At 43.7% G+C, this 15,042-nt stretch overlaps 1 protein-coding gene across 1 annotated transcript in view; it reads left to right on the top strand.

Moving 5' to 3' along the window:
* The window catches only part of LOC112104470 (MICOS complex subunit MIC26), a 75,185-nt gene that overhangs the window by 33,837 nt on the left and 26,306 nt on the right, over positions 1-15,042 (top strand). Inside the window, exons 5-6 of the mRNA XM_026648837.2 lie at positions 4,156-4,251; positions 8,260-8,351. Coding sequence (XP_026504622.1) covers positions 4,156-4,251; positions 8,260-8,351 — 188 coding nt within the window. The remainder of the gene's footprint in view (positions 1-4,155; positions 4,252-8,259; positions 8,352-15,042) is intronic.

The following is a 15,042-nucleotide window of genomic DNA, read 5'->3' as shown; positions in this document are numbered from 1 at the left end:
ACTTGACAAATTTTGGGGAATGAGAGCCTTCTAGTAGAGCAGTCTGCAGGGGTGGAGTGAGAGTTTTCACGGACTCTGCCGCCCCTCCTTCTTTGGACTTTTGGTGAGGAGGGTATGGGACTTGGTGGCGGGGGAGGTCGGTTACTGATAGACTGCAGCGGGGCTCTGTCCTCCTGCCTCCGTTCCTGCAGAACATTCACAAGGCGCCGGAGCGTGTCCGTTTGCTCCCTCATTAGTCCAAGCAGCTTTTCAGTAGCCTGTTGGTCCTCCTGCCGCCACCTCTCCTCCCATTCCATGTGTGCTTGGTGCATTTGGGACAAATTCTCCCTCCACTGGGTCTGCTGGGCTGCCTGGGCTCGGGAGCAGCCCGTTAGTTCCGAGAACATGTCCTCCCGCGTCCTCTTCTTCCTCCGCCTAATCTGCGCTAGCCTCTGGGAGTGTGATGCCAGGCTGTGTTGGGAGACAGTCGCAGATGTGGCTGTGGGAATGGGAAAAAGGGAGTGAATTCCTCAGAAAGATAAATTTCGTTGTGAACAAAGAACATAGTCTGTCTCTGTGAACAAGACCATGCACTGTACCTATCACATGCGCACTCAGGACAAGGTCGAATTTTCGGCCCTCGCATTCAGTGCCTGGGGTCTTGCACTGCCGATTTGAGAAACGGGGCAGGACACCGGAATTTGTGTAGCAGACAGACATGGTAAGCCGTAGACTTGTGGCTGCTTAAAACTTTGATAGTAGCACTGGCCTCCTTTCACATTGAAAGCAACGCCAGTCCCTGCTGCCAGCAATCCGGCAAGCATCAACTCTGCCCCTGTCCCACCCCTTCGCGGCTGTCCCAGGGAAAGATCCCTGTATGCCGCCCCTCTCCCGCCTCCACCGCGTGGCTGTAAACCGGCGGTTACAGTTCTGTAAAGGAACGGGCAAGCAGTCCCAATACTAACATTCCCCTACCTAATTCAAAGCAGGTCACCATGAGCGACATCACCCTGATGAGGATCTCAGACAGAGATAAAGAAAGAATGCTTCGGGAAAGCCTGCAAAGACCAGGGCCGTATGCCGCCATGCTCTGCAGGGCAATGATCCCAGAGTAGCTGATGATCTCCTGGCGCGGAAACGTTTCATACCACGGAGGACCCAATAAGGCCGCTCTCCCCAGGAACCTGATGCAAAGGCTTTTCAATTGCCTCCAGGAGAGCTTCGTCGAGATGTCCCAGGAGGATTTCTGCTCTATCCCCGGACATGTAGACCGCATTTTACTGTAGCTGCACTGGCAGGGACTAAACAGTAGAGCGGCTTGGGCAGAACAATCATGCAAAACCGGACATTGTTAGATTTGTTTTTAATAGTTGCACTGCCAGGGACTGAAACGTTAAGCGCCTAGGGCAAACTAATCATGAGAAACCCATTGTTGGTATTGTTAAAATTCCTGTTCTGTTAAAAATAAATGTTTAGAGGTTTAAAACACTTACTGGCTGATCCTTCCCCTGATTCTGTGTCCGGGTTAACGGCTGGGGACGGTTGGTAGGGGATCTCTGTGAGGGTGATGAAGAGATCCTGGCTGTCGGGGAAATCAGCGTTGCAAGCGCTGTCGACTGCCTCGTCCTCCTCATCTCCTTCCTCATCTTCCCCGTCCGCTAACATGTCCGAGGAACCGGCCGTGGACAATATCCCATCCTCAGAGTCCACGGTCACTGGTGGGGTAGTGGTGGCGGCCGCACCTAGGATGGAATGCAGTGCCTCGTAGAAACGGGATGTCTGGGGCTGGGCTCCGGAGCGTCCGTTTGCCTCTTTGGTCTTCTGGTAGCCTTGTCTCAGCTCCTTGATTTTCACGCGGCACTGCGTTGCATCCCGGCTGTATCCTCTCTCTGCCATGGCTTTAGAGATCTTCTCGTAGATCTTTGCATTCCGTCTTTTGGAGCGCAGCTCGGAAAGCACGGACTCATCACCCCACACAGCGATGAGATCCAAGACTTCCCGATCAGTCCATGCTGGGGCCCTCTTTCTAGTCTGAGATTGCACGGCCATCTCTGCTGGAGAGCTCTGCATCGTTGCCAGTGCTGCTGAGCTCGCCACGATGTCCAAACAGGAAATGAGATTCAAACTGCCCAGACAGGAAAAGGAATTCAAATTTTCCCGGGGCTTTTCCTGTGTGGCTGGTCAGAGTATCCGAGCTCGGACTGCTGTCCAGAGTGTCAACAGAGTGGTGCACTGTGGGATAGCTCCCGGAGCTGTTAGCGTCGATTTCCATCCACACCTAGCCTAATTCGATATGGCCATGTCGAATTTAGCGCTACTCCCCTCGTTGGGGAGGAGTACAGAAGTCGAATTTAAGAGACCTCTATGTCGAACTAAATAGCATTGTGGTGTGGACGGGTGCAGGGTTTATTCGATGTAACGGCGCTAAATTCAACATAAACGCCTAGTGTAGACCAGGCCTAAGTTTATATACATGCATAAGTCAGGAGGCGGGGAACACTTTTTTATGTTGTATACTTTTAATGGCAAGTTAAAATAATTGTTCGGATTTCATTTTTAACTGAAATTGTGTGAATAGGGAAGTAAAATAAATGCACAGTTGTCTTCCTGGTTTTGTCAGCTGACTAAAACATAAAGTGTATCAGATGACAAAACCACAAGAGGTTTTGTAGCGGAGAATGGCAGACAGCAAACTGCAGGAAACTCAGCTAACGGGGAAATGAAATTGTATGCATAACCAGGTGGCAACAGAATATAAATGTAATTGTTTTGTAAATATCAACACTGTTTATGCAACTGATGAGAGCCTAATAAGCTAAAGTTGAGTTATGGACTGATTTCCCTCACTCCAAATTACACTAGTTTCTGAAAACGTTTTTTGTGTAGTACACTAATTTTAAAAATTGTTCTACAATGCTGATGTTCTGTTAAGTGGCAGGAGGTCAAGGGGAGGGGACCCCCTTCTGGCTTAATAAATGAGTGTCCATAGATCATTGCATTCCAATACTTACTAGTGTTAGTTATTAGTGTGGAGCACTTGAATAATTGTACTGTTTGAAAATTTTAGTAAAACTGCATTCTGAAACTTAAATATCTGTTCAGACTGGAAATAGTGAAATTCTGTTTTCGCGCGCGCACACACAAAACTTGTTTGTGTGTGTGTGTATATAAAAAATTCTCCGGCTGGAGAATCTTGCCTGTATGCTCGGGGTTCTACTGATCGCCATATTTGAGGTCGGGAAGGAATTTTCCTCCAGGGTAAATTGGCAGAGGCCCTGGAGGTTTTTTGCCTTCCTCTGCAGCATAGGGCAGGGGTCTCAAGCTGGAGGATTCTCTGCGACTTGAAATCTTCAAATCACGATCTGGAGACTTCAACAGCTGAGATAAGGGAAATTGGGTGGGCCAGCTTTTGTGGCCTGCATCATGCGGGAGGTCAGACTAGATGACCATAATGGTCCCTTCTGACCTTAAAGTCTATGAGTCTAAATTTAAAAATTAATTTAAAGAATAAGTATTACTCTAGCAAACTCTAAAAATACAAGATATTTACATGCGCTTTCCTGAAATGGACTGACTCTAAAGACTTTTTTTTCTCAACAACTATCTTTATATTTCCTGCAGTTTGCTGTCTGCCATTCCCTTATTGGGAAATAAGGACTTTAACACAATCAAGAGGTAGCTAGAACCATTAGATTGTGACATTCTGCAAAATGACTCTGCTTCTACTGCAGGAAGCCCACAGCTTTGATGGTGGATAGAACTCATTACTGTGCCAGTCAATCTGTCACCTAAAACACCCTCACAAAAGCAGTTTGAAAAAGCGAAATGCTGCTACGAACAGATCCTCTTTTCCAAAGACAAATGATAACATGTAACAGTCCGCATGAAAATATGTGCCTCCTAGAACTTTCAAGAAACATTAATGTTTCAATTAATGTCCCCAAATAAATGAAGCAACAGCCTCCCAGTGCATTAACAAGTAGTTCATATATGTGTCAATAGAGAAGATTGCAGAAGTCTTAAATTTTTTGCCACTAGAGCCAAAAAATACATGACAGTTAAAATAGTGTTTAACAACACTTTGTTTTGTAACACTTGCTCGTATGTGTTAATGGTTCATTTTCATCATAAGCTCTTTCCATTACATTGATGCATTGTGGTCTGATTTCATTTTAGAAAGTTGTGAATTTCTCAAAAATCCCCCGCCAGGATTTTACCCAAGGCTTGGTGTCATTGGTTTTGCTGGAATTGTTGGACTGTTTCTTTCTAGAGGTAGGTGCTCTTTTTAAATGGCTTATTTTATGAAGTTGGGGTAAATCATTTAACATCCAATAAAAATGAATACATCTTTAACTACAATATGTGCAATTAAATCAGGACTCAGAAATGTATCTTGACGCACATTATTTCTGCTACAAAAGGTTTTTTTTATATTGTTTAATTTCAGTGTTATGGATTCTGTTGGTTACAGAAATTTGGTCTATAAAAGACACCAGTACTGAATGGCGCTTATAGTAATAATATGATGAAATCTAAGAGGAACACCAGAATTGCAATTATCAACCAAATTTAATGCTAAAGCATTCAGCTTATAAAACTAATCTTTCTCTTGATTTAGTTGCATCACCACTACACCTCACAATCCCAGTCCCAGTCCTGGTCTACACTAGGGATGGGGGGGAGAATAGATCTAAGTTAAGCAACTTCAGCTATGTCAATAACGTAGCTGAAGTCGATGTACTTAGATCGACTTACCATGGTGTCTTCACCGCGGTGAGTCGACTGCTGCCACTCCCCCGTTTACTCCGCCTGCGCCTCTCGTGGTGGTGGAGTACAGGAGTCAACGGGAGAGTGATCGGGGATCGATTATCGCGTCTTGATTAGACACGATAAATCGACCCCTGCTGGATTGATTGCTGCCCGCCGATCCAGCGGGTAGTGTAGACATACTCTCAGTGTGGTAGCATGTTTTTTGGGGGGGGAAATAGTAATTTTTAGTTAAGGGAAATTGGATGCATTTCTTAAAAACTTGTTTGCAGACTTTTTTTTTTTTTGTCATAAGTATTCAATTAATTTAAACATGGCATCTTGAATATTGTTACTGTGAAGATTCTGCTTTGTAGTAATTTAGCAGATAATGCTCTCTAAAGTGTGCATCATTCAGTTTACAGAGACAGTTACCAATAAGCAGCTATTCCTTTACAGTTTACTTAATGAAATTAAGGAGACTATCCAATTATGAACTAGTGATTAAAGGGACGCTGCCAATTCCTCTGATAGTTTTCTTTAAAATTATTTTTAATTAGTTTTTGTGCTCCTCTGTTAGTTTAGAAAGGGCCTTTGGATGGGCCTGAAAGCTACATAATCAAATATGCTTATGCACCCACTTCCACTTCCTCCCCCACCCCCTTTTTGCTTCTGGGCTCACACCTGCTTCTGCTTGCCGCTTGTTCTTTCAGTTTCAGCTCTGATAATGCTATTACACATAGTGAACACCCTTTTCCAGGGCCTATAACTATCAACAAACAATGAAACTGACTGTAAAGTAAGCCAACTGAAAAAAGAGAGGTTTTTTTCCTTTAATCTTTATTATATACTCGGAGTTAATTTTAACAATAGTAGGCAAAAAAACCCCAAACATTTGGTTCTGAAATTTTTTTAAGTTGACTGTGTCCCTCTAATTGGCAAGTTAACTGACAAAGCAAGGTTCTTGAATGTTATTGTGGTCTCATCTCTACGTAGAGCTTACCTAGAAGTAAGTTACAGTATAATGTAACATGTTTATACATATTTTACAGTGTAGAAATTCAATGTAACATTTAATTACATTGCTTAAATAGTATATTTATGCTTTGTTAGGAAAGGGAATTTGAAATACAGTAGAACCTCAGACTTATGAACACCTCAAGAATGGAGGTTTTTCATAACTCTGAAATGTTTATAACTCAGAACAAAACATTATGGTTGTTCTTTCAAAAGTTTACAACTAAACATTGACTTAATACAGCTTTGAAACTTTACTATGCAGAAGAAAAACGCTGCTTTTAACAATCTTAGTGCAAATGAAACAAGCACAGAAAGAAGCAACAGAGGGTCCTGTGGCCCTCTGTTGCTTTTTACAGATTCAGACTAACACGGCTACCCCTCTGATACTTAAGCCCAGAAAGAGTTTCCTTGCCTTGTCAAATCTTATTTTTTAAACGTTCCCTTTATTTATAACAGGGTTTAAAAGGAAACTAGATAAATTCATGGAGGTTAAGTCCATTAATGGCTATTAGCCAGGATGGGTAAGGAATGGTGTCCCTAGCCTCTGTCTGTCAGAGGGTGGAGATGGATGGCAGGAGAGAGATCACTTGATCATTACCTGTTAGGTTCACTCCCTCTGGGCACCTGGTATTGGCCACTGTCGGTAGACAGGATACTGGGCTGGATGGACCTTTGGTCTGACCCAGTATGGCCATTCTTATGTTCTTATTTTTTTAGTAGTTTACATTTAACACAGTACTGTACTGTATTTGCTGCTTTTATTTTTTTTTCTGGTCTCTGCTGTGGCCTGCTTGTGTACTTCCAGTCCAAATGAGGTGTGTGGTTGACCAATCAGTTTGTAACTCTGGTGCTCAGAACTCTGAGGTTCTAGGGTATGCTCCTTTTTGTAGAAGTTCTTAGTATGTGACACTACTTAACTGTATCTGTGGTGAATCATTACATTGATATGGATGAATTCTGTAACTCTGTAGGAAATATTGTTGATAATGGTATGCACAGCCAAATGGTGTTTTCATTAACAAAATCAGAAATGAGCAGTTCTTTGAACAAACTGGAAGTGATGTGTGACTATAGCAGATAAATGTATTAACACTTCTCCAATTAAATTTATTTTGATTATTCTCTGGCAGTGAACAAACACACTGCTTAGCATTCATGATGGTATTTAATGAGAAGAACATTGCCAGATCATGATTGTAGATGTTTTTCTTAAAGTTCCAACTTCAGGAGTCATGTGATTATGTGAGAATCTTTTTTTTTTTTTTTTTTTTTTTTTTTTTTAAAGGAAAAAAATGTATGGCCATTGGGGTTGTGGAAAATGAGTACCCTAAAGGCTTAAGAACTAGAAGATAAATAAAAAGAACCTATAATTTTATCTTTTTAATCCCATCTTATGATTTTGGGGTGGACCTGATTTGAAATGCAAATCGCTTACTTGCAATACAAAAATCAAAGCACTTTATTTTTGCATCTGAGCTTGAAATGTCAAGAAGCTAGTTTACAATGAGTTTTAACTTTGAAGTATATAATGAGTAAGGCTACGTTTTAGTCATGGGTATTTTTAGTAAAAGTCATGGACAGGTCACCGGCAGTAAACAAAAATTCACGGCCCGTGACCTGTCCATGACTTTTACTATATACCCCTAACTAAAACTTGGGCCCGGGTGCTGGGGGGTGGGGATGGCCCAGGACCCCTGCTGGGGATGGGGGACGGCCTGGGACCCCTGCTTGTGTGTGTGTGGCAGGCAGGCAGGCAGGCAGGGAGGCAGGCTCCCTTCCCGGCTCCGACCAGCGTGTCCCTGCAGCTCCTGGGGGAAGGGTGGCCAGGGGGGCTCTGCACGCTGCTCCTGCCATTAGTACCAGCTCCTCAGCTTCCATTGGCCGTGAACCGCAGCCAATGGGAGCTGCGGTGGTGGCACCTGTGGGCGTGGGCAGTGCATGGAGCACCAGCCGCTGCAGAAGTCACGGAGGTCACGGAATCCATGACCTCCGTTACAAACATGCAGCCTTAATAATGAGTCCAACAGGAAGAAAACCTATATCACAAGTATACATGTGGTAGAACTATATTTATGGTAGCTGGTAAAGGCTGATCTCTGTTATGGAACATGCCTTCTGCTTGATATGCCAAATGGATTCTATTTTAGCATATTAGAAGCATTTGCATTCATTTCATGAACAGAAGTTTATATAATTCTCATAGCAATATTTCTTTAAAGGTTTTGGTTATTCCACCATTAAAATTTTTTTGAATCCCCACATCAGATTTAATTATGAGGTAGTTATCACTGAAAGATTCTGTTAAAAAGTACTCTCAAAAGAGTGAAAAATTAGTATATCGGTCTAATATGATTGTGTTTCTTAGGAAAGTAGTTAAACTAAACAGTTACTGATGTGGTAAATTATAATGTACCTAATGAATGATTATATATATAAAAAAAAAAGTACAGTAACACTATCCAAGTTTCTGGAGAACCAGTACTCTAACAGAAAATATTTTCTTCCATGGAACAGGTTCAAAAATAAAGAGGTTGGTGTATCCAGTGGGCTTCATGGGGATTGGTGCCTCGCTATATTATCCACAACAAGCTGTTGCTATTGCAAAGGTCAGTGATTACACTTTTAGGTGTGGGAAACCCCTCTTACTTCCTGTCACTTATTTCTTCATAGCTTCAAATTAGTGAGTAAACCATTTTTTATTTAAGGGTTGTCATCAGGCTTGGCCTTCATACAAAGAAGGCACATACATTTCTTCTCCCAAGGAGCTTGCAGTTTAAATTGGACATAAACTGGGTGAATTGATTTAAATCAAAATGATTTAAATCAGCGAGCAGGAAACCTGATGTAAATAATCAATTTTAATTATGTTTTGCATTTGTACTGTTTACTTTCCTAAAGAAAAGTTGATTCTCATTGGTTGGTAACTATTAAAACATGTTTGCAACTAAATACAGTGGAACCCTGCTATAACGCGATCATTGGGGTCCAAAAAATGCAATTGCGGTAAATGCAGGGTCGCATTATAGCGGGGTTCCACTGTACTTGTGTTCAGCTTCCGCACCCTGGCTAGCGGGAGGGAGGGAGCGGGGGAGAGAGAGAAGGGGGGTGGCCAGGGCTTCCTTCAGCCGGGGGGAAGTGGGAAAAAGTTCCTCGGAATATGAAAGGCAGACGATTCTACTCCTGCTAATTTCTAAGGCAAAAGGGGGCCTCAGACCCATCCTAGACTTGCATCGCCTCAACAAGTCGCTCCAGAAGTTGAAGTTTCGCATGGTCTCCCTGTGGATTGCCACGGGCACGCAGGGGCGAAAGAAAATGCAGGCCTGTTATTTACCAGGCTGCACCTGGCAATAGACTATATTGGTAAGGGATGCAAGGAGAGTATGGGTCACGATGCAAACTGCAGAGACACACACAACTAAAATTAATCAATTTAAAGTTTTATTGGGGATAATTACAAGGGGTAAGGGAGCAGCGTTTGATTAGCTAATAGAGTTAATGAAACTTAAAACACACAATGACTAAAATATCTACTAACAATATTTATAAACAAAGATGCAGCAATTAGTAATAACTGATACTTACAAATACAAACCAATGCATAACGACCGGCAAACGTAGAAACTCTGTTTGAAACACGTGAGCTGAGAGAGAGGCTTCGAGGTGATCAGGCTCGGTTACGGGTGTACACAGGATACACAGGATTCGTTTTTCTTTCTCCTCTCCCTGCCTGCACATGGCAGGCAGGCCCATAAAGTACCAACTATGACATCATAGAAGTGTCATAGGGGACGGGGCTCAAAACCTGTTTGTGTTCATTTCTGATTGGCACAAGCAAAGTTTACACCAAGTAGGGGAGCTGGTGCCTCAAAGTCTGGCTTCGCCCCCAAAAGGTGAGGAAATGCATATTGTTTTAGAATGCGTGCAACACTGAATGACAAAAGAAGAGGCCAAGGCAATACCGGTATGGGCAAGTTTTACAGGATGCAGACAGGAACTCATCTCAACATGCCCCCGTGCCCTGGCCGAAATAGTGAGGCCGAAAACCTAAACTTCCGAGTCCGACTCCTCATTCCCACCTACGAGGGGATGCGCTTTGGGGGTGGAAGCGATGTAGGCCGAGGCAACAAACTTGTGAATGTAGGCTTTAATGAAGGCACATCCGAGACAGAGAAGAGCGAGCCCAACTAGAAGGGACACAAACAGGGATTGGAAATAGGATTTGTAGGGCGCAAGGCCAAGCCAATCGAGCCATGACCAAAACTGGAAGGACTCTCGTGACTCTCTGACAATAGAGCTCAACGTTTGCAGGATCTTTAACAATTGAGGACAAATTAGGAGAAATAGAAGGCAAAGAAACGCAGCATTTATCAGCAAAGTCGGGATATACTTCAGCAAATTTAGTACAAAATGAGGAAGATTGTAACAAATATTGAATCATTAATCTATTTTGAATACTATACTGAACAAGGGAATTTAACTGCTGATTAATTAAGGAGAGGCCCTTGCCCGTAGTATTAGCAAGCATTTCAATAGCAAGGGATTGAAACAGCACTTGATCACGTAACATCATATAACCAACAGGGTTAAAACTAACAATAGAGGAGCCGAGGGAGGAAGCTGCTGTTTGCAAACGAGCCCAAAAAGAGTGGGTACTACAATGGTGTCGGTGGCTAGATGGCAAGGTATAAATACCTCCGCCCTATAGATACAGGGTGCCAATGGTGCATATACCCCGGGGATTGGGAGGAAGCACAGCAAATGCAACATTACCGCAAATCCAAAAATGACCGGGTCTTAAGGAAGAAACTGTGGTATGGCTCAACCCATTATTGGTTACAGAATAAAAGCTGGATGCACGATTGATACATGCAGCCTCAGCATGATGCATATGCTGGGCATGAAACAGATACGTATGTATTATGGAGGTATAGAAGGTTCCAAAAAAAATATTATAATTAAGACGATAAGAACAATTAATGGGAGGGGGATAGGTAAAATTAAGAGTGGGTTTAGTTAGGGAGGTATTAGCATAAGAGAAACTCCACATAGAACAATTAGAATAAGTACCAACCCAAGTACGGGCTGAGGTTAAACTATTACCAACAAAAACCCAACAATGAGATGCTGGAACTCTAATACTCTCAATTAAAGGAAAGCTATGATCACTTCGACCTGAAGCATTAAGAACTGGAAACACATAAGAATTAAATTGTGAAGAACAATTATTCCAAACACTAGAAGCAGCCCACTGCACATAGGGGGAAGAACAATTCACACTAGAAATATTAAATGAAGAAAAATTATAAACTATTGGTACAAATTGAAAGGGTAATGGATATTTAGGTGAGAACTGAGTGGAGCAAACAAGACAATCTTCTGGACTCAGCGCTGACAGGGACTGGTTTCCGCTGACCTCCTGCACCCAGTAGGCGGCGAACCAGGTTTATAGTCCACCTTCTCCTAAGGGCTCCGTGGGCAAAGATGTTGTGAGGGAGAGCAACATAACCTGTAAAACAGAATAATACGAGCCCTGCTCAGGGGCATTAGTTTGTTTATTAAGAACTACATTTGCTGAGCCAGTTATGATGAACTAGCTTGTCACCGGGGGTACTTGTAGCCACTAAGTAGGTGTTAGGGTACTTGCCGGCCTGGAGAATGGTGGCTTTTATAGGTTCTCGATGGCCGGAGGCTTGGGGTTCTGTAAGCCAAACCAGTTGGCCGGTGTTAAACACGGGGGACCAAGGCGGCTTAGGTGTAGGTGAAATGTGAGGCCAGCGAGAGTAACTTTTGTTGAGTGCGATAAGTACCTGGGGTAAAAATGAGCTCCAGTTTTTAAAATCAGGGTTAGGGTTTGCTGTTCGCAGCATAGTCTTAAGGACTGCGATTTTTCGCTCCACCACACCATTGCTTTGAGGATGATATTTAGTATGGATGTGAAGGGAAGCCCCCCATCCAAAAATGAGCTGTTCAATGCTTTTGCTGGTAAAGGGTGGCCCACCATCTGCTTGGACTTCAGTGGGAGTGCCCCAGGCAGCTGCTGTTTGCTTAAGAGCCACAGCGACAGAAGCAGCATTGGTTTTAGTAAGAGGGACACAAAAAGTTTGCCGAGACCCCAGATCGACAGTAACTAAGGCTTTTGGAAAACGACGAGCACCTGGCAGGGGTCCTATTAGTCAATTTGCCACGTACTACCTGGGGCAAAGTGTTCTGCAGCGTATGCAGAGCGCTCATATCGGGGACGATTCATAGTTTTTACCTGCACACACTGCAAGCAGGACTGAACAATGAGCTCGCACTGACTGCGGCTAACGTCAGGCTTTTGGTTAGAAAAGCCAGATAACAGGCCGTACAATTTTGTGGGTGGTAAGTGTCCCCATTCTTCGTGGAGCCAGCGCAACAGCGGGTCGGCCTGTGGGGCGGGATTTGCCATATGAATTTGGGAGACCTCTCTCATTCTTTGATCAAGACTGGAATGCAGGGGGTTAGAGTCTGGTCGATGAGAGGGACAGTGCGTAACGAACCAAGGGTGAGAGAATTTACGAATTAGGGCAAAAATTTGGTCCCACATTTTAACAAAAGCTGAGGGAGAGGCTTGCTCAATTAAAATATCTAAACAAAATTGAGAATCGATACCTAAAACAACTTGCTTGTTGGCAGAGTGGGCATTAGCAACATGCTGGGCAGCTAAAAGAACGCCCTGCACTTCGCATTCTTGTGCGGAGCAGGAGGGGGGCAGTAACTGCACATTAAAGTAATTACATGTGGAACAAAGAACTCCCGCCCTAGGGGATGGTGAGGTGCCCCCGTCAGACACAACCCAGGGATCATATTTTGCTTCAATGCATAACGGTTGGTGAGATGGGGGGGCTAAGATGTTATCGCTGGGAGTTAGGGTCCATACCTGCCAAGCTACCTCAACCTGGAAACATAGAAGCTGCCAGGTGCGAGTAGTGCCATGAAACTCGGGTGGAGGGGTACTTGTAAGCCACGGGATTAAATGAACACGTGGTCCAGACAAGGTACCTGGGATAGGGACTTGGGACCAGTGACGAGCACTGAACGCAGCCAGTAGCATTTTTCCCACCAGAGCATAGTTATTCTGGGCTCCAGACAGGCGATGGGTCCAATTGTAAATGGCATTACCATGTTGCAATACAGTGAACCCTACATGGTGTTTTGTGATAAACAAATTAATGTTGAGGGGTTCTTGGGAATTAAAACGGGCGAGGGGGGGGTTAGAGGCGAACCAGCCAGCTAGCTTCTCTAAGCTTTTTTGTGCTGATGCATTCCACACTTCTCGGGAGCGTTTAGAAGAGAGAGAGCTTTGTAGGATTTCTAGGTTAGAAATTAATTGCGCCGGAATATATTGGCGGTGATAATTAAGGAGACCTAGTAGCTGCTGAAGCTCTCGTTTATTTTTTGGAGGGGCTTCTGTCCAAGGGTCTAATACGCTGGCTGGGGCTTGTGTGTGAGTGGTGGGAGTTAAATGGAGTCCCAAGAATGAGAATTGCTGGCTGGCCTGCAGGTGGCTCTTTGTTTTGTTAATTTGCCACCCATCTGCTTCTAATGCATCTATTATCATTTGGGTGGTACTTTGAACTGCTTGTGGATTGGGCCCACAAATGACAATATCATCTACATAGGCTAACACGGACACATCCTGTAGGGGTTTTACCTTTTGTAATGTGATATTGAGATGGGACGATGCAAGTGCAGGTGAATTACAGAACCCCTGTGGGCAGACTTTCCATTTATATTGGACGCCCTTAAAAGCAAAATTTAAGATTCCTTGTGTGTCCTGGAGTGGGATTTGGTAAAACATATCTTTTAAATCAAGAGTACATGCCCACTGATTACTTGCATCGCTTAGTTGCCGCTGTATTTCTGGAATGGTGACAGAGCTGGAAAATGCGATAGGCTTTACACGGCTGTTAGCTTGTCTATAATCAATGACAAGGCGATATTTAGAGAGATCGCCGGGCTTGGGAATACCCCCAACCCGTGGACAGAAAGGTGGATGCAGTAACCCTTTCTATCTTTTTCTCTTCTAGAAGCTGAGTGAGCAAAGCTTCAATAAGGGGAAGCCCTTCGGATTTTGTGGGGATAGGGGAAAATTTCCATGGCTGGGAGTTAACTACTTCGGGGGCTGTCAAGGCTGATCCCCACTTTGAACCTTAGGGTACAAATGTAGGGGCCTGCATAAAAACTTCTAAGCTTATCTACCAGCTTAGCTTTGGTCCGCTGCCACCATCACAAGAATTCCCTCCCTGGGAAGCCTTGAGAAACCTTTCACCAATTCCCTGGTGAACACAGATCCAAACCCCCTTGGATCTTAAAACAAGGAGAAATCAATCTGGTTCTTAAAAAAGAAGGCTTTTAATTAAAGAAAAAGGTAAAAATCATCTCTGTAAAATCAGTATGGAGAATAACTTTACAGGGTAATTAAACTTAAAGAGCTCAGAGGACCCCCCTCTGTCTTAGGTTCAAAGTACAACAAACAAAGATACACACTCTGGTAAAAAGGTACATTTACAAGTTGAGAAAACAAAGTAAATCTAAGACGCCTTGCCTGTCTTTACTTACTAGTTTGAAATAGGAGAGACTTGTTTAGAAAGATGGGGAGAACCTGGATTGATGTCTGGTCCCTCTCAGTCCCAAGAGCGAACCACCCCTTAAAACAAAGAGCACACACAAAAGACTTTCCCCCCCCAAGATTTGAAAGTATCTTGCCCCCTTATTGGTCCTTCGGGTCAGGTGTCAGCCAGGTTACCCGAGCTTCTTAACCCTTTACAGGTAAAAGGATTTGGAGTCTCTGTACACAGAGAGCTGTTACCCTTCCCTTTATAGTTATGACAGGGGCATAGGGGGAATGATCGCCTACGGTTATAGGGAGGGCTTGCAGAATTTGATTATGCAGTTTAAATTTTTTAATATCTGAGACACCTAGCAGATTTTTTGATCCTAACAAGGCTTTTATTTTTCTTATGTATTTTTCGTGGGCAATTTTAACCCAAACCACGGGTTTTTCTTGTACTGCATTGAGGCCTTGAACAAACATAAAGGAGCCAGTAGGACAGTGGGGAACGTTGGGCTCAATAATGCTAACTTGAGCTCCAGTGTCTAATAAAAAGGAGGTGGGGGTGTCACCCTTAACTAACAGGGTGGCGTATGGGCGTTCATCGATGGGATCTTTAATTTGGGCCGGGCAGCATCTGGCCCGTATTCGTTTTTTGACCTAACATAGTCCTCCCAATTTTTCCGGCCTAGCTGTTCGGCTATATTTTGCTGCTCTTGGTC

Source organism: Terrapene carolina, unplaced genomic scaffold (genome assembly GCF_002925995.2).
Source record: "Terrapene carolina triunguis isolate 2854851 unplaced genomic scaffold, T_m_triunguis-2.0 Scaffold22, whole genome shotgun sequence".
Taxonomy (NCBI): Eukaryota; Metazoa; Chordata; order Testudines; family Emydidae; genus Terrapene; species Terrapene triunguis.
The sequence above is the reverse complement of the archived record's forward strand: the minus strand, read 5'-3'. Positions and strand labels throughout refer to the sequence as shown.